The 21,886-nt window shown below is 34.9% G+C and overlaps 1 protein-coding gene across 3 annotated transcripts in view; it reads left to right on the forward strand.

Annotated features, from left to right (window-relative positions):
• AFG2A (AFG2 AAA ATPase homolog A) overlaps positions 1-21,886 on the forward strand; it is a 307,360-nt gene that overhangs the window by 233,269 nt on the left and 52,205 nt on the right. For 2 of the 3 annotated variants that reach the window (XM_014845518.3, XM_070504718.1), the window contains exon 15: positions 5,808-5,972. In XM_014845518.3, the coding sequence (XP_014701004.2) occupies positions 5,808-5,972 (165 nt within the window). Of the gene's footprint in view, positions 1-5,807; positions 5,973-9,943; positions 11,530-21,886 lie in introns of those variants that run through there. The other variant, XM_070504719.1, reaches the window with a different exon arrangement.

Below are 21,886 nucleotides of genomic sequence, written 5' to 3' on the forward strand. Positions count from 1 at the left end.
TATTGCTATGTAGTATTCTATTATATGTAGATACATATTTTGTTTATCCATTCATGAATTGGTAGACATTTGCATCTTTTACAGTTTGAGGCTATTGTGAGTAAAGCTACTATGAACATCTATGTAGAAGTCTGTATAGATATATGTTTTTGTTCTGCTTGGGTAAATACCTAGGAGTAGAATGGCTGGATTATTATGGTGGAGAATGTTAAACTTTTTAAGAAACTGCCAGTTTTCTAAAGTGGGTATACTGTTTCATGTTCCCATTAACAGTATAAGTTCTAGTTGCTCCATATACTTGTTCAATCTTTACTATTGTCACTGTCTTTAATTTTAGTCATTCGTATCAGAATGTAATGATATCTCCTTGTGGTTTAAATTTGCATTGATCTGATGACTAATGATGTTGAACATCTTTTCGTTTGCTCACCTGCCAACCATATAGCTTGCTTTGCCTGGATCTGTTCAAATTCCTTGCCTATTTTCTACCAGGTTGTTTATTTTCTTACTGGATTTTAAGGGTTTTTTATGTATTTTGGATACAAGTTCTTTGTCAGATATGCCTACTGTGAATATTTTTTTCTAGTCTGTGCCTTGCTTTTTCATTTTCTTAGATGTATCTTTAGAAGAGAAAAATGTTTTTATTTTTATAAGGACCAATTTATCAATTTTTTTCTTTTGTACTTCTAAAAGTTTACAGTTCTAGTTCCTATATTGAGGTTTATGACCCATCTCAGGTTAATTTTTGAGAATTGTGTGAGGTAAGGGTCAATGTTTATTTTTTAAATAGGAGTATCTAGTTATTGTAGCATCATTTCTTAAAATAGTTTCCTTCCCTCATTGAATGGCTTAAAAATAAATATCAATATGGACCCCTTATTCTGTTCTATTAATATATATTTCCATCTGCTAGACCTTATCACACTGTCTTATTCCTTTAGCATTGTAAGTTGTGAAGTCAGATAGTGTAAGTCCTTCAACTTGGTTATTTTTTTAACTTGCTTTCACTATTCTCAGTCATTTGCATTTCCATATAAAAGTCCTTATGAAATTTTCATTGGAATTGCATTGAGTCTATAGATAAATTTGGAAAGAATGAATATCTTAATGATATTGAGTCTTCCAATCTGGGTCTTCTTTAATTTGTCTTAACAGTGTTCTGAAGTTGTCAGTAAAGCATTCTTTTGTTATTTTTATTCCTGTGTTTTACGTTTTTTATATATTCCTGTAAAATGGATTTTTAGAATATTTTCTATTAGTTTGCTGCTTAATAAATAAAAATACAATTTTTTATATTAAACTTGTATCCTTTAATCTTGCTAGTAGTTGTTTTTGTATATTCCCTGGGATTTCTACATAAACAATCATGTCATCTGCAAATGAGTATAGTTTTCCTTACTTTTGCCTCTTCCAAGTTCCATACTTCCTCCCCACTGCCCCGCCCCCAAGTTTTGCCTTACTGCAAAGGCTAGTACTTCTATTATAATGTTCAGTAGAAGTTTTTACTTAGAGAAATTTAGTTTTTACCTTGTTCTTGATCTTCAGTAGAAAGCATTCAATATTTTGACATTAATTATGATAGCTATAAAGATTTTGTAGATATCATTGGTTATATTGAAGAAGTTTCATTCTATTCCTAGTTGGCTAACAGTTTTTTTAATTATGAGTAGATCTTGAATTTTGTCATATGCTTTTTTCTGCATATATTAAAATAATCATATGGATTTTTTCCTTTAATCTGTTAACATGGTGAATTATACTTAATTGGATTTTGAGTGTTAAACTAACAGTGCATTCCTGGATAACTCTTGCTTAGTTATGATGATTTATCCATTTTATATATTTTAGATTCTATTTGCTAATATTTTTAAGGATTTTGAGTATGATGTTCATTAATCTGTAAGTTTCATTTTTTGTAATGTCTTTGTCGGTTTTGGAGTTAGTATTATGATGGCCTTATAAAACAAGTTGAGAAGTGTTCCTTTCTCTATATTCTGAAGTGGTTATATAATTTTGATGTTATTTTTTTCTTCGGTAGAATTCAGAAGTGAAACCATTTGGATCTAAAGTTTTCTTGGGAAGGTTGGTCCTAATGGATTCAAATTTTTAACAAATTCAATTCCATTTTTAAAAATATAGGGCTGTTCTAATTTTCTGTTTTATTTTGTGTCCATTTTGAATAACTGGATTTTTCAAGGAACTTTTTTATTGTCTTAAAGTTGTTCATAATATTCTCTTGTTATCCTTTTGCTATCTTTAGGATCTGTAGTAATAACCCCACTTTCATTTCTGATGTTGGTGATTTGTTCTTTCTTTTATCCTTGTTCATTCTATCTAGAATTTAATCAATTTTTAAAGACCTTTCCGGAGAACCACCTTTGAATTTGTTAATTTTCTCTATTTTTTTCTCCCCATTTTAGTGATTTGCTCTCATCTTCATTATTTTCTTCCTTGTACTTACTCTTAAAATTCTGGTCATTGACTTTAGACTTCTTTCCTACTATAAACATTTAAAGTTATAAATTTGCCTCTAAGCACTGCTTCAGCTACGTTCCACAAATCTTGATATGTTAGATTCTCATTATTATTCAATTTGAAACATTTTCTGATTTCCTTTGTGATCTCTTCTTTGACCTATGGTTTATTTCGAAGTGTGTTGTTTAATTTCCATGTGTTTGGGATTTTCCTCTATGTCTCATTCTTATTCATTTCTAACTTTTCTTTTAGTCAGAGCACTATTCTATATGATTTCAATTCTTTTGAATTTGTTGAGTCTTGTTTTATGGCTCATCGTATGGCTTATCTTGGTGAATATAACAAGTATGTTTGAAAAGAATATGTATTTTGCAGTTGTTGGTTATAGTGGTGTATAAATAAATAGCAATTAGTTCAAGGTGACTGATAGTCTTGTTCAGATCCTCTCTGTCGTTACTGATTTGTTTCTAGTTGTTCTGTCAATTGCTAAGAGTGTTCAAATCTCATGTTATGATTGTGAAATTATATATTTATCTCTTTAATCCTATCAATTTTTGCTTTATATATTTTGAGGCTTTATTAGTAGGATGTCAAGAACTATGAAGGTTTTTAGACTTTACCCTATTTGAAAGCTAACAAGTTAGCCTGCCACAATTTCATGCAGGCTGGCAAAAGACATGAGACTTCTGGTTCAGAGACAGAGGACAGTTTATTATTCACAGTTTATTTCTCACAGAATATCATTTTTTGAGGGGGAAGGGTTAGTCAGTTCCCTAATAACTAATTCCCACAGAGCAACCATATGAGGTTTCAATGTTTTTATTTTCTGTAATGTTTTACATATGATGCCAGCTACATTTTCAGGGTTTTGTTTTTTTAATTAAAAGATGTTTATCTCTGAGTTCTTGTCTTCCTTAGCTTCTGTATTTACTTCTATCATCGTTTCTTTCTGGATACTTCATTTTCAAAAGTGTACATGTAGGGGCCAACCTGGTGACATAGTTAAGAACGTGGCTTGGGGTTCACAGGTTTGGATCCTGGGCCCGGACCTAGTACCTCTCATGAAGCCATGCTGCAGTGGCATTCCATATAAAATAGAGGAAGATTGGTGTAGATGTTAGCTCATCGACAATCTTTCTCAAGCAAAAAGAGGAAGATTGGCAACAAATGTTAACTCAGGGACAGTCTTCCTCACACACACACAAAAAAGTGCACGTGTAGAAATGTGCTGTTTTTCACTGTTTATAAATGAGTGTCTCTTAAATCTCCCAGAAATGCCATTTCTGATTATACCAGCAAAAAGAATAATTTTTGGAGATAGAAGGAGTCTAGGTTTTTGCGATGTTTTAGTTCCAATGCTATTCATTTTTTCTTGAAGATTCAATTTGCCATCTCATGTCGTTTTCTTTCAACCTGGAGGACTTTCTTTAACATTTTCTATAGTACAGATCTGCTGGTAACAAATTTTTTTGGTTTTATTTTATCTGAAAATGACTTTATTTTTCCTTTATGGTGAAGGATATTTTCACTGGGAATAGAATTCTAGGATGACATTTTTATTCTTTCAGCACTTTAAAGCTATTGTTCTGCTGTTCTTGCCCTCCATTGTTTTGGTTAAGAGTCATTGCTGATTCAAATCATTGTTCCCTGTATTCAATCTGGCAGCTTTCAAGAATTTCTTTTTTTTCCTAAGAGCCCTGAATTTTGAGCCAGGAGATCTTGGGGGTTTTTTAATTTTAATTTTAATTTTTTTTTAATTTATTTTTATGTGTGTGTGAGGAAGATTGGCCCTGAACTAACATCTGTTACCAGTCATCCTCTTTTCTTTTTTTTTTCCACCCAAAGCCCCAGTACATACTTGTAGGTCATTCCAGTTCTTCTCTGTGGGATGCTGCCAGAGCATGGCTTAATATGCGTAGGTCTGTGCCCAGGATCTGAACTGGCAAACCCCGGGCCGCCGAAGTGGAGCACATGAACTTAACCACTCGGCCATGGGGCTGGCCCCAAGATTTTCTTTATCTTTGGTTTTCAGCAGTTTGACTATGATGTATCCAGGAGTGATTTTCTTTGTATTTATTTTGTTTGAGATTCACTGATTCTTGATTGTATAAATTTGTTTGTTTACCAATTTTGGGAAATTTTTGGCTCTTTTTTCCTTCAAATGTTTTTCTGTCCTACCTTCTCTTTCCTTTCCTTCTGGGACTCTAATTGCACATATTTTAGACCTTTTGGTGTTGCCTCACAAGAGTGATCTTTCTGTGTAAATCTTACCATTTCACCTTCCGTTTTAAAACCTTCATTGGCTTCCCATTACAAGTAGAATGCAATCCAGACTCTTAACCATGGCGTTTAAGGCCTTATAATCTGCTCTCTCTCTGACCTCATTTCCTACCTGTTTTCCCTTTATTCACTCTTTCTACCATTGGGTTTTTTTCTTTCTCTGGAACATACCAGTCATCCCTACCTTTGCACTTGATGTTCCCTTTAGCTTGAATGCTCTTCCCCCAGATGTTCGTATGACTGACTCTTTTGGGCATCTGTGTAAGTTACCTCCTCAGAGAGACTTTCTCTCACTAGCTCAACTAAAGGCTGCCCCATCCCTTCAATAGACACATGCACACACATTTTAGACCCATATCTCTTTTAATAGCTTTATTGAGTTATAATTCACATACTGTAGAATTCACCCACTTAAAATATATAATTTAATGGTTTTTATTATATTCACAGACACGTGTAACCATCAGCACAGTCAATTTTATATGTGTATCTTATTCATGGTATTTCCTAGTACGAAGAACAATGTCTGGTATATCATGTGTGCTCAATAATTTTTTCTGATTAGATGAATTCATTAGCTCTAAGATAATTTAGGCATTAGCCTCCAATAAAATGTTAGGGAAGTTCGTTTGACTACATTCAGCCGTAGAAGTATTCTTTTACCAGAGTTGTGCTATTTTGAGGGCTCTCTAAAACAGCTTAATCCATGTCTTAGGAGTTATTACAGGAAGTTACAAAAATATCTCTTTTGATAGGATGAACGCAAGTCATATACGCCTTTCCCTAAAAAAAAATAGTCATCTTTTACTGACCTGACGGTTAGCTGAGGAACAGAAAACCTCTCAGAAATATTGCTTTGCTGTTTTCAAAAGTAATCTGAAATTGTTTGTTTGAATCTTCGAAATAGAGTATAGAATCTCTAGTACTTGTGTTAATTACTAATTAATAGTGGGTTATTCATGAGATTTTGGACATCCCCTTTCTTTGGATACCTTTCATGTGGAATGTCAATTCTGAGTTCGGTGAATCACATTACCCCATCTTCTTTATAGGCTTTGATGCGGCCTGGAAGAATTGATAGAATCATCTACGTGCCTTTACCAAATGCAGCAACAAGAAGGGAAATATTTAACCTGCAGTTTCACGCTATGCCAATCAGTAATGAGGTTGATCTGGATGAACTCATCCTCCAAACAGATTCATATTCAGGAGCAGAGGTAAGATAGTTTCCCTCAAAATACCTTGATGGGGGCAAAGTGGTGGCTTGGGGTTATTAGCAAAAAAGACTGCTTGATGCCAACTGTCTTAAATAACTATATATTAAGAAATCTTAAAACAGAAAATGCATTACGTAACAGGTAATCACTAAATTAAATTGCATTTTACCTGGCCTCTGTTATATCTCAATTGCTTTTACCTGTCTCCTGTTATTTCTCAAAATGTATTCTTGAAAGAAGTAGCATAATACAGTGGAGAGAACACTGAACTAGAAGTAGAAGATTCTTCTGTTGGGCTTCTTGATACAGCAACTTCCAACCAATCACACACTTCTCTGACTTTGATTTCTTGACCTATCAAATGAAAATGATATATTACTTTCCCTACTTTTTCTCATAGAAATCATAAAAATGAAATTAGGGGGGCTGGCCCAGTTGCATAGTAGTTAAGTTTGCACACTCTGCTTCAGTTGCCTGGGATTCATAAGTTCAGATCTTGGGCGCAGACCTACACACTGCTCATCAGGCCGTGCTGTGACAGCGTTGCACATACAAAATAGAAGAAGATTGTCAGAGATGTTAGCTCAGTAACAATCTTCCTCAAGCAAAAAAGAGGAAGCTTGGCAACAGATGTTAGGTCAGGGCCACTCTTCCTCACCAACAAAAAAGGGGGTGGGGGAATTAGGATATCATGAAAGCACTCTGCAGTACAAAAGACTTGGCATTATCATGTTTTATCGTTCTGGAAAATTATCTCAACCTGCTTGTGTATTAACAAAGATTCTCTCATAAAAACTGTAAAAGAGACAGTCTGCCCTAAACTGTGAAAATATACTCTCAACAAGAACAGCAAGACCTCTGTGAAAATATAACAATTTTAAGTTTGGCAAATAAACATTTTTTCTGTCCTTAGCAACTCTTTACTTAGGCTGTTTTTATTTACAAAATAAAATTCCATTGTAATAATTTTGTAGCTTTTCTACATGCATTTCTTAAGAAAAATATGGAATATATTCCTCAACACAGAAATATCTTCTGAATACCATTGGTAGGGATTTGTACTGGAAAATTAATACTTTTTAAAGTAACAAGTTGTAGATTCTTTTCATTCTTCTGAACTATCCAGCAGACTGGGATTCCACATTCTGTTTTGCTTCCTATTGTTTTTATCTGTCTTCTGTAAAAACCGGAGAGATAACATGTACTATAGATGAATTTACATGTGGAATTGGACTTAGTATAGCATGCTGTCATAGCTAATAACAACCGAAATAAATCCCAAATCTATCCCATTGTTTTTTCTCAGCCATGAACTATGTGTATTTGATTTTCCTCCTTTAGTTTTTTAAATTCCACTGAGGGTGGGGCAAGCCAAGTAGAAAGTACCTTGAGAAGCAATTAAGCGTGTTCACCTTCAAGTCCTGTCTGAAACAGTAATCTTTATGAGTATCTCTTTGGCATGACCATCTATTAAGTTAAAATGAACATATAGTTACTGTTAACTGACTGCTCCAGCATTTCTAGAATTCGGTTTTTGATGTGAGACCAAGGGCTGGCATCATGTGTATGATATGTCGTTTATAGGAAACAGCAAGGAAAAGAAACCATAAATCTTTCACTTGAGCTGAGTGAAGTGGAAGAGCAGTTAGCAAGTATAAGTGTGTCTTTCTCACTTGGAAGTAATTCATGGTGGTAACATAGAAGTGCAAAACAAAAATCAAAGCCAGTGAGCTTCTGTCTGCCTGAAAGGGAAAAACTCATTTGGTGCCAGAGTTACTGTACCAGCTTGCTAGTTCTTTGTAGTACATGTCTTAGTCAGTCTAAAATATAAGCACCTTCATGTCTGATTAATGTTATATCAGATCTTCTAAAAATAGTCACAGGAAAAGTAGCAGAAAATTCTTTCCCTCCTCAAATTACATTTTTATCTCCCATAATGCTGGAGTAGGGGAAAGGTATCCCCCTGTGGTCCTAATTATAACCATATATTATTATACCTTCATAGACATTTATTCCAGGACTATATTTTAGTAGTTTTAGGGTTTTCAATTTGGACAAGACAGGTTTGTGCCGCATTTTTTGTTTTGGGGGGATTTTCTTCTGAATATTTAGGCAATTCACTCAGGTGCCCTATTGTTTGAGAAGAACTATCATTCTTTTTGAAGTCTTAAAATTAATAAATAGGGAATTTAAGACAGTTAAAATTTAGCTTCACATAAAATCTAAGATCTCATCTTTTTTCCCCCTCTTTCCATCAGAATAAAAATGGCACTGCAATGTTTGAAAGCCATAGTTAGTTTTGATTTTTTAAATAGTGAAACAAATTCAAAGCTAGAACTTTAGTCACCTGACTCCCACAGACTCAGTACCTTACCACTGATGTAACTAATTTATTTCTTCCCCAGGCTGAGGTCATATCCTTCAGTACAGAACCTACCACATAGTACATATTTAACAAATACTTAATAAACTGGAAAAAAAGGAAAAAAGATTTTTAAAAATTATATTTAGGACAAATAGACTTCCCATTCTCATTTCTCATAAGAGGAACCCTCATGTAGCAATGCTTCCTGCTACAGACACTGCCGCTTTTTCAGAGTTGGAATGTCTCTGTGGCCACTTTCGGTATAAAAATGAAAATACTGATAATTAATTGTCTTCACAGGAGAGTGGTATATTCAATGTTACATAAAATTAATTTTATTTAACTGTACACTATTAGCTATATGAACAAGAATTTGGCCAGGTGAGCCAAAGATGAGGAAATTGCTGGCACTCTGTTTTTTAGAACCATAAAATGTTTATCTGTAGTGAGTATTTTTTGTTTTTGTTTTTAATTAAAAAGTTGTAGAGAATGATTGGAATGGAGATGATGGTGTTCATTAAAAGACTGGGATCAGGGGGTCACTTGTAAAAAATATTCTCTTTTCACCTGGTGCTTTATTTTGCCCAGTCAACATTGTTCCATAAAAGCTTCCACAGGCACCATGTTTGAAATAGCTCCTTGTACCTTGTGAGTTACTGCATTTTCCTTCTCTGGAGAAGGTATACAGAGAAATGAACCATGTTTTTTATCCTCAGAGGAGTCCCAAGAGGAAGTTTGTCGCCAGCTGGAAGGGGAATGTGGTCACTAGGGAGCAGCCTCTAAAGAGTGGCTGAAGCAGGCAGCATCCTTCAGCCATCTCTGCTGCCTGCCACTCCTCCGTGGCCAGAACCTCATTGTCTTTGGCTTCTTGGCTGTAGCTCCCAGTTCATGGAAAAACATGTTGGCATTTAAAAGCAGATGTGAATTCTGTTCAGGAGGAAATAATAAGTCTTTTTTGGTTATAGCTATTGTTTTCTTTTGCTTTGATTTTTGTTTTTTAAGTTATTTGTAGCAAATTCCACTTCATTTATTCGTCTTTCATCAAATTATGCTAGTTACTTCAGGAAAACTTTCATCTTACCCACTGACAGGAAATCAACAATCACAAATATATGCACATGAAAGCCATAACTGGACCCATTACGCATGTACCATGTGCTTGGGAACCGAGATGATGAATAAGATACATAATTTCCTCTCTGTGTAGGAATTTGATGACATAAGCCAACAACTAATATCTGTAAAATTTGGGTTGACTGCTTATTTGTATTTGGATGTTATCCTCCTTTTAGTCATTATCTCATTAAGTGAAATTGATAATGTATCTAAGAGCCAGGTATCAATATACATTTTATAAATAATATAGATGATCATAGCATTTATTTCACGTTAAGATTTGAGAATTCAGTTTCCAAAAGAGGCAATTTTAATGTCGCAATTGAGTAGATTTTTAATAAAATTGTAGCTCTTTTCTTTCAGGGTGGTTTTAAGCAAGTTATTTAACTTCTTTGAACCTCACTTTACTCATTTGTAGAATATCTACATGACTGAAATTGTTCTTTTTTTTTTTTTCTGCTTTATCTCCCCAAACCTCCGCTGTACACAGTTGTATATCTTAGTTGCATGTCCTTCTGGTTGTGGGATGTGGGATGCCTTCTCAACGTGGCCTGACGAGCAGTACCATGTCCGCGCCCAGGATCCGAACCCTGGGCTGCCGCAGCGGAGCACGCAAACTTAACAACTCAGCCACGGAGCCGGCCCCTGAAACTGTTCTGAGTTAAATGAGATAACAAATGTAAAAGCACCAAGAAACAATGTCTGACACATAAAGAGTTACATAAACATTCCTTCCCCTCATCCTGCCCCCTCTTAGTTTACTATTTATATTTACCACTCAAGTATTGAATCATGTTGCTACAAGATGGTAATATGTTTTGCATTGCCTCAATAACCAGATAATTCATCTGAAGGCTAAATGGTAATTGAGTTTGCCTCTTACCCTTTTATTCAAAATATAAAAATCTGCTTAATATGGTGATTTTTAGTGTAATCTTATGAATCTAGCTCTAAAGTCTTTTTAAAGCAATTTGTTAGAGTTAAATACATTTCACATTGAGTTTTCAGAAAGCTTTAACTTCATGGAAATTTAGTCTATCTCTGTTTTACCAAAATGATGTGTCTTGCTCTGAGTTCTGTTTTATAGTCTGTGCTCTCCTGGGTTTAATAATAGCTGACGGTCCTCATGCCAGCTTGACATTAAAAAATCACCTTCCAGTGTGCCTCATTAATTTGAGAAGGGTTCCATTCACTGTACTTGAGCTATTAGAGCCAATAAAGGGAGAGCCTTAAATTACTTTTCTATCTTGCTGATTAACGTTCCTTCTGACATCCTCTCTCTTTTCTCCCACACACTGAAAACAGAAGGAGCAATTATAGCCACTTAGGATGTCTGTACTCTTCCTACATGAAGCCTCTTGTGACAATTTCCCCCAAACTGAAAATCAAGAACAATGTACTATTAGAATCTGGCATAGATTAACTCCTCATCTGACCAGTCTAAAAACACATCTGAGATAGGGATAAAGATCCTAAAGCCGAACAGGACACCTTTTGGCCTGGTCTCAGACACTCGTTGTAGTGTAGTTAGAGAGCAGCTGCAGCAGTGTTCCTGTCTAGAAAGTGAAGCAGGGCACCACAGCACTTAGCAACCTCCTGTAGACGGCCTGCGACCTGCTGTCCTACCGAATCAGAAGCTGCCCTGTGGAAACATGCTGCTGTAGCCAGCCAGTCTACTGTTCTTGTTTGAGGTCCTTATTATCTCTCCATTCTTCCTTGTGCATTTAGCCTAAAATTCTATATCTATACTCAGAATTTCAAAATACTCTTTACTTACACAACCTCCTGAAATCACTGCTTTGTCGTGAAACCATCGTGACTGTTCTAACTTTTGAACTCCTTTACACTGATTTCTGTTTTACTTGTTTAGTTTTTACCATATTTTGCCTTGTAGTTATTTTAATGTAAACAGCTGCCTCATCTCCCCAAACAAACTGTAAGATTCTCTACAGCAGAAACCAGGTTTTATACTTCTTGGAGTCCAGCAAAGCAACCACTATCTCCCACTCAATCAGTGGACGGTAATGTGGGATGAATGATAGATTTATGTGTGGATTCGAAGTCATTTTGCCAACCAAAAAAAATGTCAGTTTTAACATTCACTAAAGTGGCACTTTCTAGTTTTAAATGTCTTTTTGTATACATTATTTTTATGAGCACCCTAACTCTATGGAAACAGTGCTATAGCAAAAGAACTAGAGCCAAGCAAAAATAATTGATTTGTCTGAGATCCCACAGCAAGTAAGTGACAAACCCAGGACCAGAAACTGGATCTTTCAACTCCTCCTGAAAGACTCTTCATGATCTCTTCATGCCTCTGAGTCAGCAGAAGAGTCTTCGAAACTGTTTCATAGATCCCTTTGACATATCTGAATCTCTGATAAAGGTTTGCCTGCTCTTGGGGACAGTGCCTTAGCAAACTAAACAGCAGATATGAAACATCTTTACATTTTTTACATGTTCTTTTCGTACAGTAGCGTTTAGCTATCTTGTTGTCACCCTCACAAAAATTGTAAGCTACTTTAAGTTAGAAACTATGTTTTTCTTTCTTCATTTACTGTATTCTCCAGGCATCGTGAGTAAGACCTGCCGTTCAGAGGGAAAGACATAAACAACAAAGTTCTATATATAATGTGTTTATATGGCATGATCTAATGATGTGCAGAATACTACTGGAGAAAGAAGAGAATGTGACTCACACAAGAGGGGATGGAAGGAGAGGGGCTAGTTAGCCAGAAGAGGGTAGTTGATCTGAGTCTTAAAGGGTGATAGGAGTTCCCCAGTTGGCTAGGGCTGAGAAGGGAGCATCCCTGGCAGATAGAAAGGCAGAGGTGCATAAAAGAATTTGGTGTGTTCTAGATCCAGTTAAAGGTTGAAATATGACTGGAAAAAGAGTCTACATGTGGAAGGAGTAGATGATAAAGCAGGAAAAGGAGGTCAGAAAAGTGTGAAGGACTTGGATATCATCTGAACTTGCTTTTCTCCTTTAAGCAGGGAGAACCATTGAAAAATTTATTAAGGAATGTCGTGGTCAGATTTGTGTTATTGAAAGATTGGTGGCATTTTTGTCCAAAGCCACCACTAGATAGCCTACTGGGCACCTTTATGTGAATTAGAAAAAGGTGCATCTTCACCCCACTTGTGACAGCTTCCTGCCAGGGTATAAGGCTTGTCAAGCAGAACATGAGCTTTCATGCATTTCCCTATTTCAATAAGTCCTTATTTGCCCCCTCAGCTGAGCATCCTTGTATATGCACAATCTTCATGTCTGTACAAGGCTGTCTCATTTTTGGCTTATCCACCTTTAAATATCCCTCGCAGTGCCTCGAACAGTACCTCATATAAAGGTGATATGTGTTTATTGAATAAACAAATTTAGATTTTAATCCAAGTAGATAAACTACTTTCTGTGACTTGAAGATTTGCCTCATGAGCTCTTGAATAAAAATGTATTGTGAATAGGATAAGTTGGAAATATTAAAGATGTCTTTTGTGATCATTGTTAGCACATTAAATCTCCCATGAGGTGCAGCACCTGATGTGAGTGGCCAAAATATTCAAAGTCAGGTGGATTATGTTCTCTAACTATATTATCACTTGGAATTTATATAAGCTCCTAGGGTGAGTACCTTATTTCTGCAGGTCTGTTTAGTGGCTAAAATATGGTTACCTTGTTGTAAATGAATTATGCTAAAATTCTCCAGGGCAAAAATCAAAATGTACTAAAAGCAGATATTTAGACTGTAACTTTTAAGCCAGCCCTCTACCCCATTATTTTACAATCTGCATACTAAGTAGTGAAGAGGTTTGGTAAAAGCCAAGACCTAGACTTTAGTTCCATCTTGACCATTTACTACAGTATTAGTTTGACCAAATCAGATATCATCTCTAGAGCTCAGTTCTCATATTTTAATAAGGGGGTGGGAATATGGTCCCTATGATCCTTTCTAGTGCTAAAAGTCTGTGTGGTTATATACCTGTCATAGATTAAGTTAATTGTATAAGGAATCCCTTAGAGGTTGGACCTCCAGGGACATATAACGTAGTTTTATTTTCCTTACAATGCTTCTAGAAACCTGGGATCTTGGAATCTTGGTCAGTGTCTCTAAATACTTCCTACTGTGGCCTAGAGATCCTAATCATGGCACCAGAGGAACAGGAACCTTGAAAGACTGACAGCATATAGAAATCGGGTTTTAATAAAATTCTCCTTAGCAAACTTTAACAATTTTCCATGGAATGGAAATGAAAGTTTTACCTGTTCAAAGATCCCAAGGCCCACTGATTTTTTTTCTGAGACCTTTAGTTATTCTGCTTTTCAACTTCCTTAAGAATAGCTAGTTAAGTTCAATTTCTGATTCTGAAGGCATTAGGATAAAAAGTGTTATAAAATGGAAAAATGCAGCAGCACACTTTTTCACTAAAATCTTTATCAGGAAAGTAAGTAAAAGTTACAAAGTTATAATGTTGTTCATTTTAACTTACAGTTTTTAAAACTTGCAGTGTATGGAGATGTAAACATTCTCTGTATTTCTAAACTTTGACTTCTCCTGAAATTGGCAAAAAAAAGAACCTTAATTCACTTTACCTGAAGGCTATTTTGGATAGGATGTTTACACCAAAGCAAATCATCCTCCAGAACACCTTGTGCTGCCGTACCTGTATTACTGACTCCTTGCCAAGCGTTTAAAACTACTGTCAGATTACGAGAAGTATTAGTCAGAAAGGAAATGGATGCTGAATGAGAGCCTGGCTGGCAGCAGGCTTAATATAGCATTTTATAGCCGAATACTGAAGCCCCTTTATAGGGAAGCAGTATATCAAGGCAACAAGTTAGCCAAAATCTCCCTGATAATCTAGTCCCCAAGTGTGGTATCCAGGCTAAATCTGTATCTATGAAGAATTACTTAGGCCAATAGTAATGCTGAGTTAAGCATTTTAACATTCTACCTTGTTTCTCCTCTTCCAAATTCTCAGTCTCTCTGTTGACTCACGCTGGTTCTCCAGAGTTTTTGCACATTTAATCTGTGCTTCTTCAGTTTCAAAAGAATGATAAAATTTGGGGTTTCTACCAGTTTGAGAGGAACTTATGATTTAAAAAAGTATAGAGCCTGCTGTTTATTCTGTAGTGTAGATTCTGGTAGAGTTGGATATTTTTGTTTGCTTATTTGAGGTGATGGAAGGCTAATTACTAAAAGTAGTCCTAATTTATCTATACAGTCGTACTCTGCATAACAATGTTTTGGTCAATGATGGACCATGTATGCGACAGTGGTCCTGTAGGATTAGTACCATATAGCCTAGACATGTAGTGGGCTGTACCATCTAGGTTTGTGTAAGTACACTCTGATGTTCACACGATAACGAAATCACCTAACAATGCATTTCTCAGAACATATTGCTGTTGTTAAGTGATGCATAACTCTATACAAAAAGTATGCCACTAATATATTTGAAAGCTGTTTCTTCTTTGAAGAACATTTTGTACCATGGAGCTGCATTTCACTTAAGCAAATGGCTTATGGCATGAGAAATGACAAAAGCCAAGTCTGCCTATTTCCTAGCACGTGACCAATTTCCTTGTATGTAAATAAGGATAAGAAAGGTCTTTATACTTCATAGATCTCTTGTCCAGATTAGATGAGATAATTCATATAAGGTGCTTATCCTAGTAAGCACATAACAAGTGCTCAGTAAATCATTTTTGTTATATTTTTTGTAACCACCAAATCCAATTTGACCTCTAATATAAAAAATCTACAATTTGCTTAATTTTTCCATATTTTGTTGCCTTAGATTTTATGAATACTCATGAGTGTTTCATGTGTATGTCTTGTTTTTAGTTTTAATAGTGTATTCTTTAAATTCAAAATATATTTCATAGTTTCATGCAGCATTTATTTCAGCTGGTTTATATTTATAAACATCTGTAATCTCTAGTTTTATTTTTCCTTGTTAAAGATGTGTAGTATTTTTTACTTTTAAGTGTATAAAGTTAATGTTTCTTTACAGACTGTCTACATAATATCCCTATTTCAGGATATTTGTTAAGGTAATTCCTAGTTCCTTGTATACAACTTAATTTTTTTTAATGTAAGTTTTGTTAATTAAAAAGAAAAATATAGGGAAGCTTGCAACTTTAGAAAGTTGAGGGTTTCTGTTTCTACTAGAATGATTGTTTAGGAAATAAGCACACCTAATTACTATGCCCTTTCATTCAAGTTGGGATTGAACCCAAGTGTTTGGGTAAGACTCAGAAATCTAATGCCAAGGACAAAAGCTTTGCATGTTTGGTGATGACATAGGGATGTTCTCATTCTTCATCCCCAGATGACAGTAATTCTGAGTTCTCAAAGGGGTCATTCTATTAAAATGTTACTAAAGCTCCATAAATTGTTCAGAATTGCAATACAGTCATTAAATTGTTCTTAAATATAACCTCCATTAAGTTTTTGGAATTTAAAAACAGAATCTAACCTTGCCTTAGGCTAGAAAGAAAAGTAGAAAGAATTATTAAGATTTGCACAGCTCTCTTTTTTTATTTTATGTTTTTAATCTTCAAATATGTTTCTAGTGTTCTTTAATAATGGCTACCTCTCTTTTTTCTATTAAAATTTGGAAAATGAGTTTTGCTTTTATATTTGTGGGAATGTTTCTCTGTTCATTTATGAGCAAAAAATGTTAGGTATAATATCCATGCCACTTATACCATTGTGGAAGTTCCAATTCATAAACTAGTTATTTTCTCTTCAGAATTGTTTTTAAAAAATCACTTAAACTGTTTTTAGCTTTTGGACAAGACATTCTTTCAATGGGAGCAAAAGCAGCCCCTTGGCACATTTTTATTCACTTCAAAAGAATCCTTGAGGAGTGGTTTTATATTTAAAAGCAAGAATTGTATTTAGTTTGCCTAGCATTAACTTCTTGCCAGAATCCTTAAAAATACAAAAGGTCAAGCAAATATTCTTAGATGTGAAAGAAGTAGTCCCCAGCATTTCTTTTTAGCTCTATCATAAACTTAAGTGTCAGAACTGGAGGTTAGGAGGGAGATGAATCCAAAAGTTGTCAATTTCGAAGTGAATTGGTCATAATGGGCATGAAATATGCTTGCATGCACAGGTTCACAGAAGCTAGTCTTATGTTTCATTTATGGCTTCTTTATAGTTTAATAAAAGATACTTATGCTATGAAATTAATATTTTGTACCTGCTGTATTCAGCACATCAAAAACTTCCTGCCGTATCTAGTCTATTTTTGAACCCTACAGGGATATTTTCATGGGTAAATTCTACCTTCAGTGTTTTTAAATTATGTATTTTTTTTTCAAAAATATTTATCAAATTTTGGAACATTTATTATGTAAAGCAAGTTACATTAATATTTTCATTCGTTTTGTTCTTGTATATAATACTAGAAATCAATTATTGAGTTTTAGGGACATAATAAAATAACTCAAGTGAGTGGAAGATTTGGTCAATATTATACATTATAAATTATGTAAAAATTGGAACACATTGGAATCCAGTTTTAACATGAGCTAGCTTAATATAAAATCTGGTTTAACTTAGGCATGAGTTGGATGCTACCCCAGGTGGTTTATTGCAATTAGTACCCAAAGACCGCATTATAATAATTTTTTTCTGTAATAATGTCTTATAGCATAAAATAGTATATAACTATATTCTCTATTACCTTGAACTTTTATTTTTGCTACTCCGGTAGTGAGACATCCTGAGGACCTCCAAGGAGCCTTAAACATAACTTTACAGGTATTTGAAGAATCAGTTGACTTGCTGCCTGAACCATGTACATCTTTAAAGCTCTGTTTAAATGTAACTCTATATATAAACTGATTGTGCCTTATAAGCTAACCACCTATAAAGATTATATGTTTTCTTCTTTAATAGCCAATACTTTAGATGATAAATATATAATTCATGTTTATAGTCATATAATAGACAAAATGTAGAATAAAGTAAAAAAATGTATATTGCTACCATGTTATGTGCTTCATAGAGAAAGCCACAGGCTGAGTGAAGGAAAAAAAGAGAGAGAGAGATCTCAGTGCCTAATAAGTTGAAATTTTCTTTCTTCTTTTTCCTAATAGTAATTGCTTATAATTTTTTAAAGAGTCTGCCGTGAGCTGAATTCTGTTCCCACAAAAGGGAATTGAAAGGAGTTGAAGCCCTAACCTCTCAATGTTCCTTATGTGGAGATAGAGCCTATGAAGAGGTAATTAGGGTTAAATGAGATCTGAGGGTGGGCCCTAATAAGGCCTCAGGCATGCACAAAGGAAAGGCCATGTAAGGGTGCAATGAAAAGGCTGCTGTCCGGAAGACAGGAAAAGAGCCCTCACCAGGAATTGACCATGCTGACACGTGATCTCAGACTTCCAGCCTCCAGAACTGTGAGAAAATAAATTTCTGTTGCTTCAGCCACCCAGTTTATGGTGTTTTGCTAAGAAAGCCCAAGCCAACTAAGGCAGAGACCATTACAGTTCACATCATTATAGCACAGGTCATGTTATATTTTGGGTTTCTTTTTTCTAACTAATAAAGATAATTTCTTTAATTTATAATTCGTAATTTCAGCCTGAATTGTCTTTGAGAATCAGATGATTATAGGCAGTTCCTAGTTTACCAAAAATGTACTGTAAGTTGCCTTTGAGAATTCAGAATACATTTATTTCTGGAAGCAATGCTTCTGTGGTGAATAGTTTCCCAGGCTAGTCCCCTGAAATTTATTATGCCCCTAGTATGGGTAACCTAACAGTAGTAAACATAAGTTTTAGATCCTGGAAGCAGAACATGCATTATTAGAGCCAACCAAAGGAAACAGGGAGATAATTTTTTTCTTTTCTAGGCAGAGAGCCAGTCCTATGCAAGATTAGATTAGACAAAGTTTGTCTTCACTTTAGCTCTTTCTATAGCTTTTCACCCTTCATCTTCAAAGTTCACTGCCCACCCCCTGCATCCTCTAGACCTACTTTTCTGAATACTTATTTTGACAGTCCCCATCAATTGTCTGATTAGAAAACAATCTGATTGAATCAATTCACCATAAAGCCAAATAATAAGGATCACCCCCAGAGGTATCTGCATTTTTAAAAAATTTTACTCTCCCAAATGAATCTCTAACTGGTAGATTTTCAGGTTATATTAAAAAAATTGATAGAAGAGAACTCAGAAATATTCTAGTCTGCTTCTGATAGCTTTTATTGCTCTTAATCCCTCTACCTTTTCTCCTCTGCTGACTTTCAAGATACTTAAAAGGGCTCAAGGTTCCTTGTAAAAAAGATTTATTCTACACTAGCAACTTTTACATAAAAAAGCATCCAATGGGGACCAGCCCAGTGGTTAAGTTCGCACATGCCACTTTGGCGGCCCAGGGTTTGCCGGTTCAGATCCCGGGTACAGACATGGCACTGCTTGGCAAGCCACGCTGTAGTAGGTGTCCCACATATAAAGAAGAGGAAGATGGGCATGAATGTTAGCTCAGGGCCAGTCTTCCTCAACAACAAAAAAAAAGCATCCAGTGAACATAAAACTACTTACAACTTGCTGAAAGGACTTCCCGTCTTTTCTGTTGTGTGCAATTACATTTTCACATGGTTATAATCAAAATGCATGGTACATTTTCTTGACTGTATTGTATTAGTCTACCCTCATCTTAAACACTGCTGTTGTATTTTACTGAGGCTTATTAGCATCAATAATAGGAATAGAAAATACTGTAGTAAGGGATTTTATAATTGGGAAATCCTTATATTTTAGAGGATAGTTTAAAACTTTGTCTCTTAAAGCGCTATGGTTCCTTGGGGTTGTCTCCAGTCCAGGGAATAGGAGCAGAGAAAGAAGACTCTAGAGTCCTTCACCTGGACTTCAGTGGGGAACAGCTCTACTTAATCTGTAAGAATTTGTTTGATAATGGAGATTTGTTCCTAAAAGAATTTTGGTTTGAAGACCCTAATTTAGGAGGAAATTCGTAGTTAAAAATATAAAAAATTGGGATTTTCTCACACAAGTACCAAAAAGAAAACTGAGTTAAAGAATAAAATTAATAACCAATTTCTGCCCTATGTAAATTTTCTTTATTAGACATTTTTATACAAAATTTTTGGAAATCTATTAGATATAGAAGGTATCAATTAAAGAATTTACAAAGAAAAATATTTATAGATATTTGGTCACCAAACCTTAAGCATGACCCCTAAAACTAGGAAATACATGCTTAAGACCATATTTTTTGAGTATTTGTGTACAAAATATGAAAGTACCATTTTCTATTATCAAAGAACCAAAATTCTTTTTTCTTTTTTCAGTGATGCATCTTTATAACTTGAAAGTTATGTATAGGAATCTCATCTCCAAACATTTATCTCAGTAGAAAAAATAGGAATTTTTCTTTTTACCTTAGTAAAAGATATGCTTTAGTAGCTAAAATTATCTCTTACATGGCATTTTAATAGTATTTTTTTATTAATAGATTTTTTGAGCAATTTTAGGCTTACAGAAAAATAAGTGGAAAATATAGAGTTCCCATTTACCCTCTCACCCCCTCCTCCCAGTTTTCCCTATTATTAGTATCTTGCATTATTGTGATACATCTGTTAAAATTATTGCACCAATATTGATAAATTATTATTGTTAACTAAAATCCATAGTTTACATTATGGTTCACTCTTGGTGGTGTACTTTCTGTGGATTTTGACAAATGTATAATGACATTTGTATCCACCATTACTGTATCATATAGAATAGTTTCACTGCCCTAAAAATTCCCTGTTCTCCTCCTGTTCATCCCTCCCTCACCCCAAACCCCTGATCTTTTAACTATCTCTGTAGCTTTGCCTCTTCCAAAATGCGATATAGTTGGAATCTTCTTTCACACAGCAGTATACATTTAAGCTTCCTCCATGTCTTTTTGTGGCTTGATAGCTGATTTCTTTTTATCCCTGAACAATATTCTAGTGTCTACATGTACCACAGTTTGTTTACCCATTCACCTATTGAAGGACATCTTGGTTGTTTACAAGTTCAGGCAAATATGAATAAAACTGCTATAAACAGCTGTGTGCAAGTTTTTTTATGGACTTAAGATTTAAACTCTTTGGGAGGGCCAGCCCACTGGTATAGTGGTTAAGTTCACGCACTCCACTTCAGCAGCCCGGGGGTTGTGGGTTTGGATCCTGGGTGCAGACCTAGGAACCGCTTGTCTAGCCATGCTGTGGCAGCTGTCCCACATACGAAATAGAGGAAGATTGGCAACAGATATTAGCTCAGGGCCAATCTTCCTTACCCAAAAAAAACATATGTATATATGAAATAAACTCTTTGGGGTAAATACTTGGAATGTGATTGCTGGATCATATAGTAAGAATATGTTTAGTTTTATAAGAAACTGACAAATTGTCTTTTAATTTGGCTGTGCCATTTTGCATTTCCATCAACAGTGAATGAAAGTTCTTATTGCTCCATATCCTCACTGGCATTTGATGTTGTGCGTCTTTGATTTTCGCTATTCTAGTATTGTTAATTGTTCATTTGCAATTACCTAAGGACATATGACGTTTAGCAGGTTTTCACATGCTTATTTGCCATCTGTCTATCTTCTTTGGTGAGCTTTCCAGATCTTTTGCCCATTTTTTAATTGGGTTGTTTTCTTATTGTTGAATTTTAAGAGTTCTTTGTATATTTTGGATACTGCTCCTTTATCAGATTTGTGTTGTCCAAACATTTTCTCCCAGTCCATGGCTATCTTTTCACTCTCCAAACAGTGTCTTTTGTAGAGCAGAAATTTTTAATTATAATGAATTATCAATTTTTTTCTTTGAAAATATATTTAATAAGGTATTAAATGTATTCTTTCTATAAAAAGAGATATATTTGGAATCAATTTATGCTGTGTAAATGTTTATAGATAAAAATCACCATATTTACTCAATAGTTTATTTTTGTCTTCATTTTATAATTGTGATGATTTATAACTTGTAGTGCAAGGGAGAATTATTCCCTTTGAGAACTATTATCCATGAAAAAAACCATTCTCTTTTCTTTTGAACATTATGCTACTGTATTTGAATCAGATATTTCTGCCTGCATGAATAGAAAAACACTCTCCTCAGAAGCTGGGACTCCCTGCTGTACAGGAGCAGTTTTAACTTGGGCACATGCAGTATTTTATATGTAGATCACACACTACACAATGGCAGTACTATATAACCATGTTTTAAATAACTGTACTAGGTGATAGATGAGGAGAGGGACATTTTAAATGAAGAAGTACATTATAAAAAGAAGCTATTACATTTGTAAAGTTTTGTCTGATTCAAGAACCTTGTCACATCACATACTGGCAGTGATGTAATGGAGTCTCATTCTGTAACTTCTGCTGCTAAGTCACTTAGAACCTTGGGCAAGTCTTATCCTCTTTG

Source organism: Equus asinus, chromosome 3, assembly GCF_041296235.1.
Source record: "Equus asinus isolate D_3611 breed Donkey chromosome 3, EquAss-T2T_v2, whole genome shotgun sequence".
Lineage (NCBI taxonomy): Eukaryota > Metazoa > Chordata > Mammalia > Perissodactyla > Equidae > Equus > Equus asinus.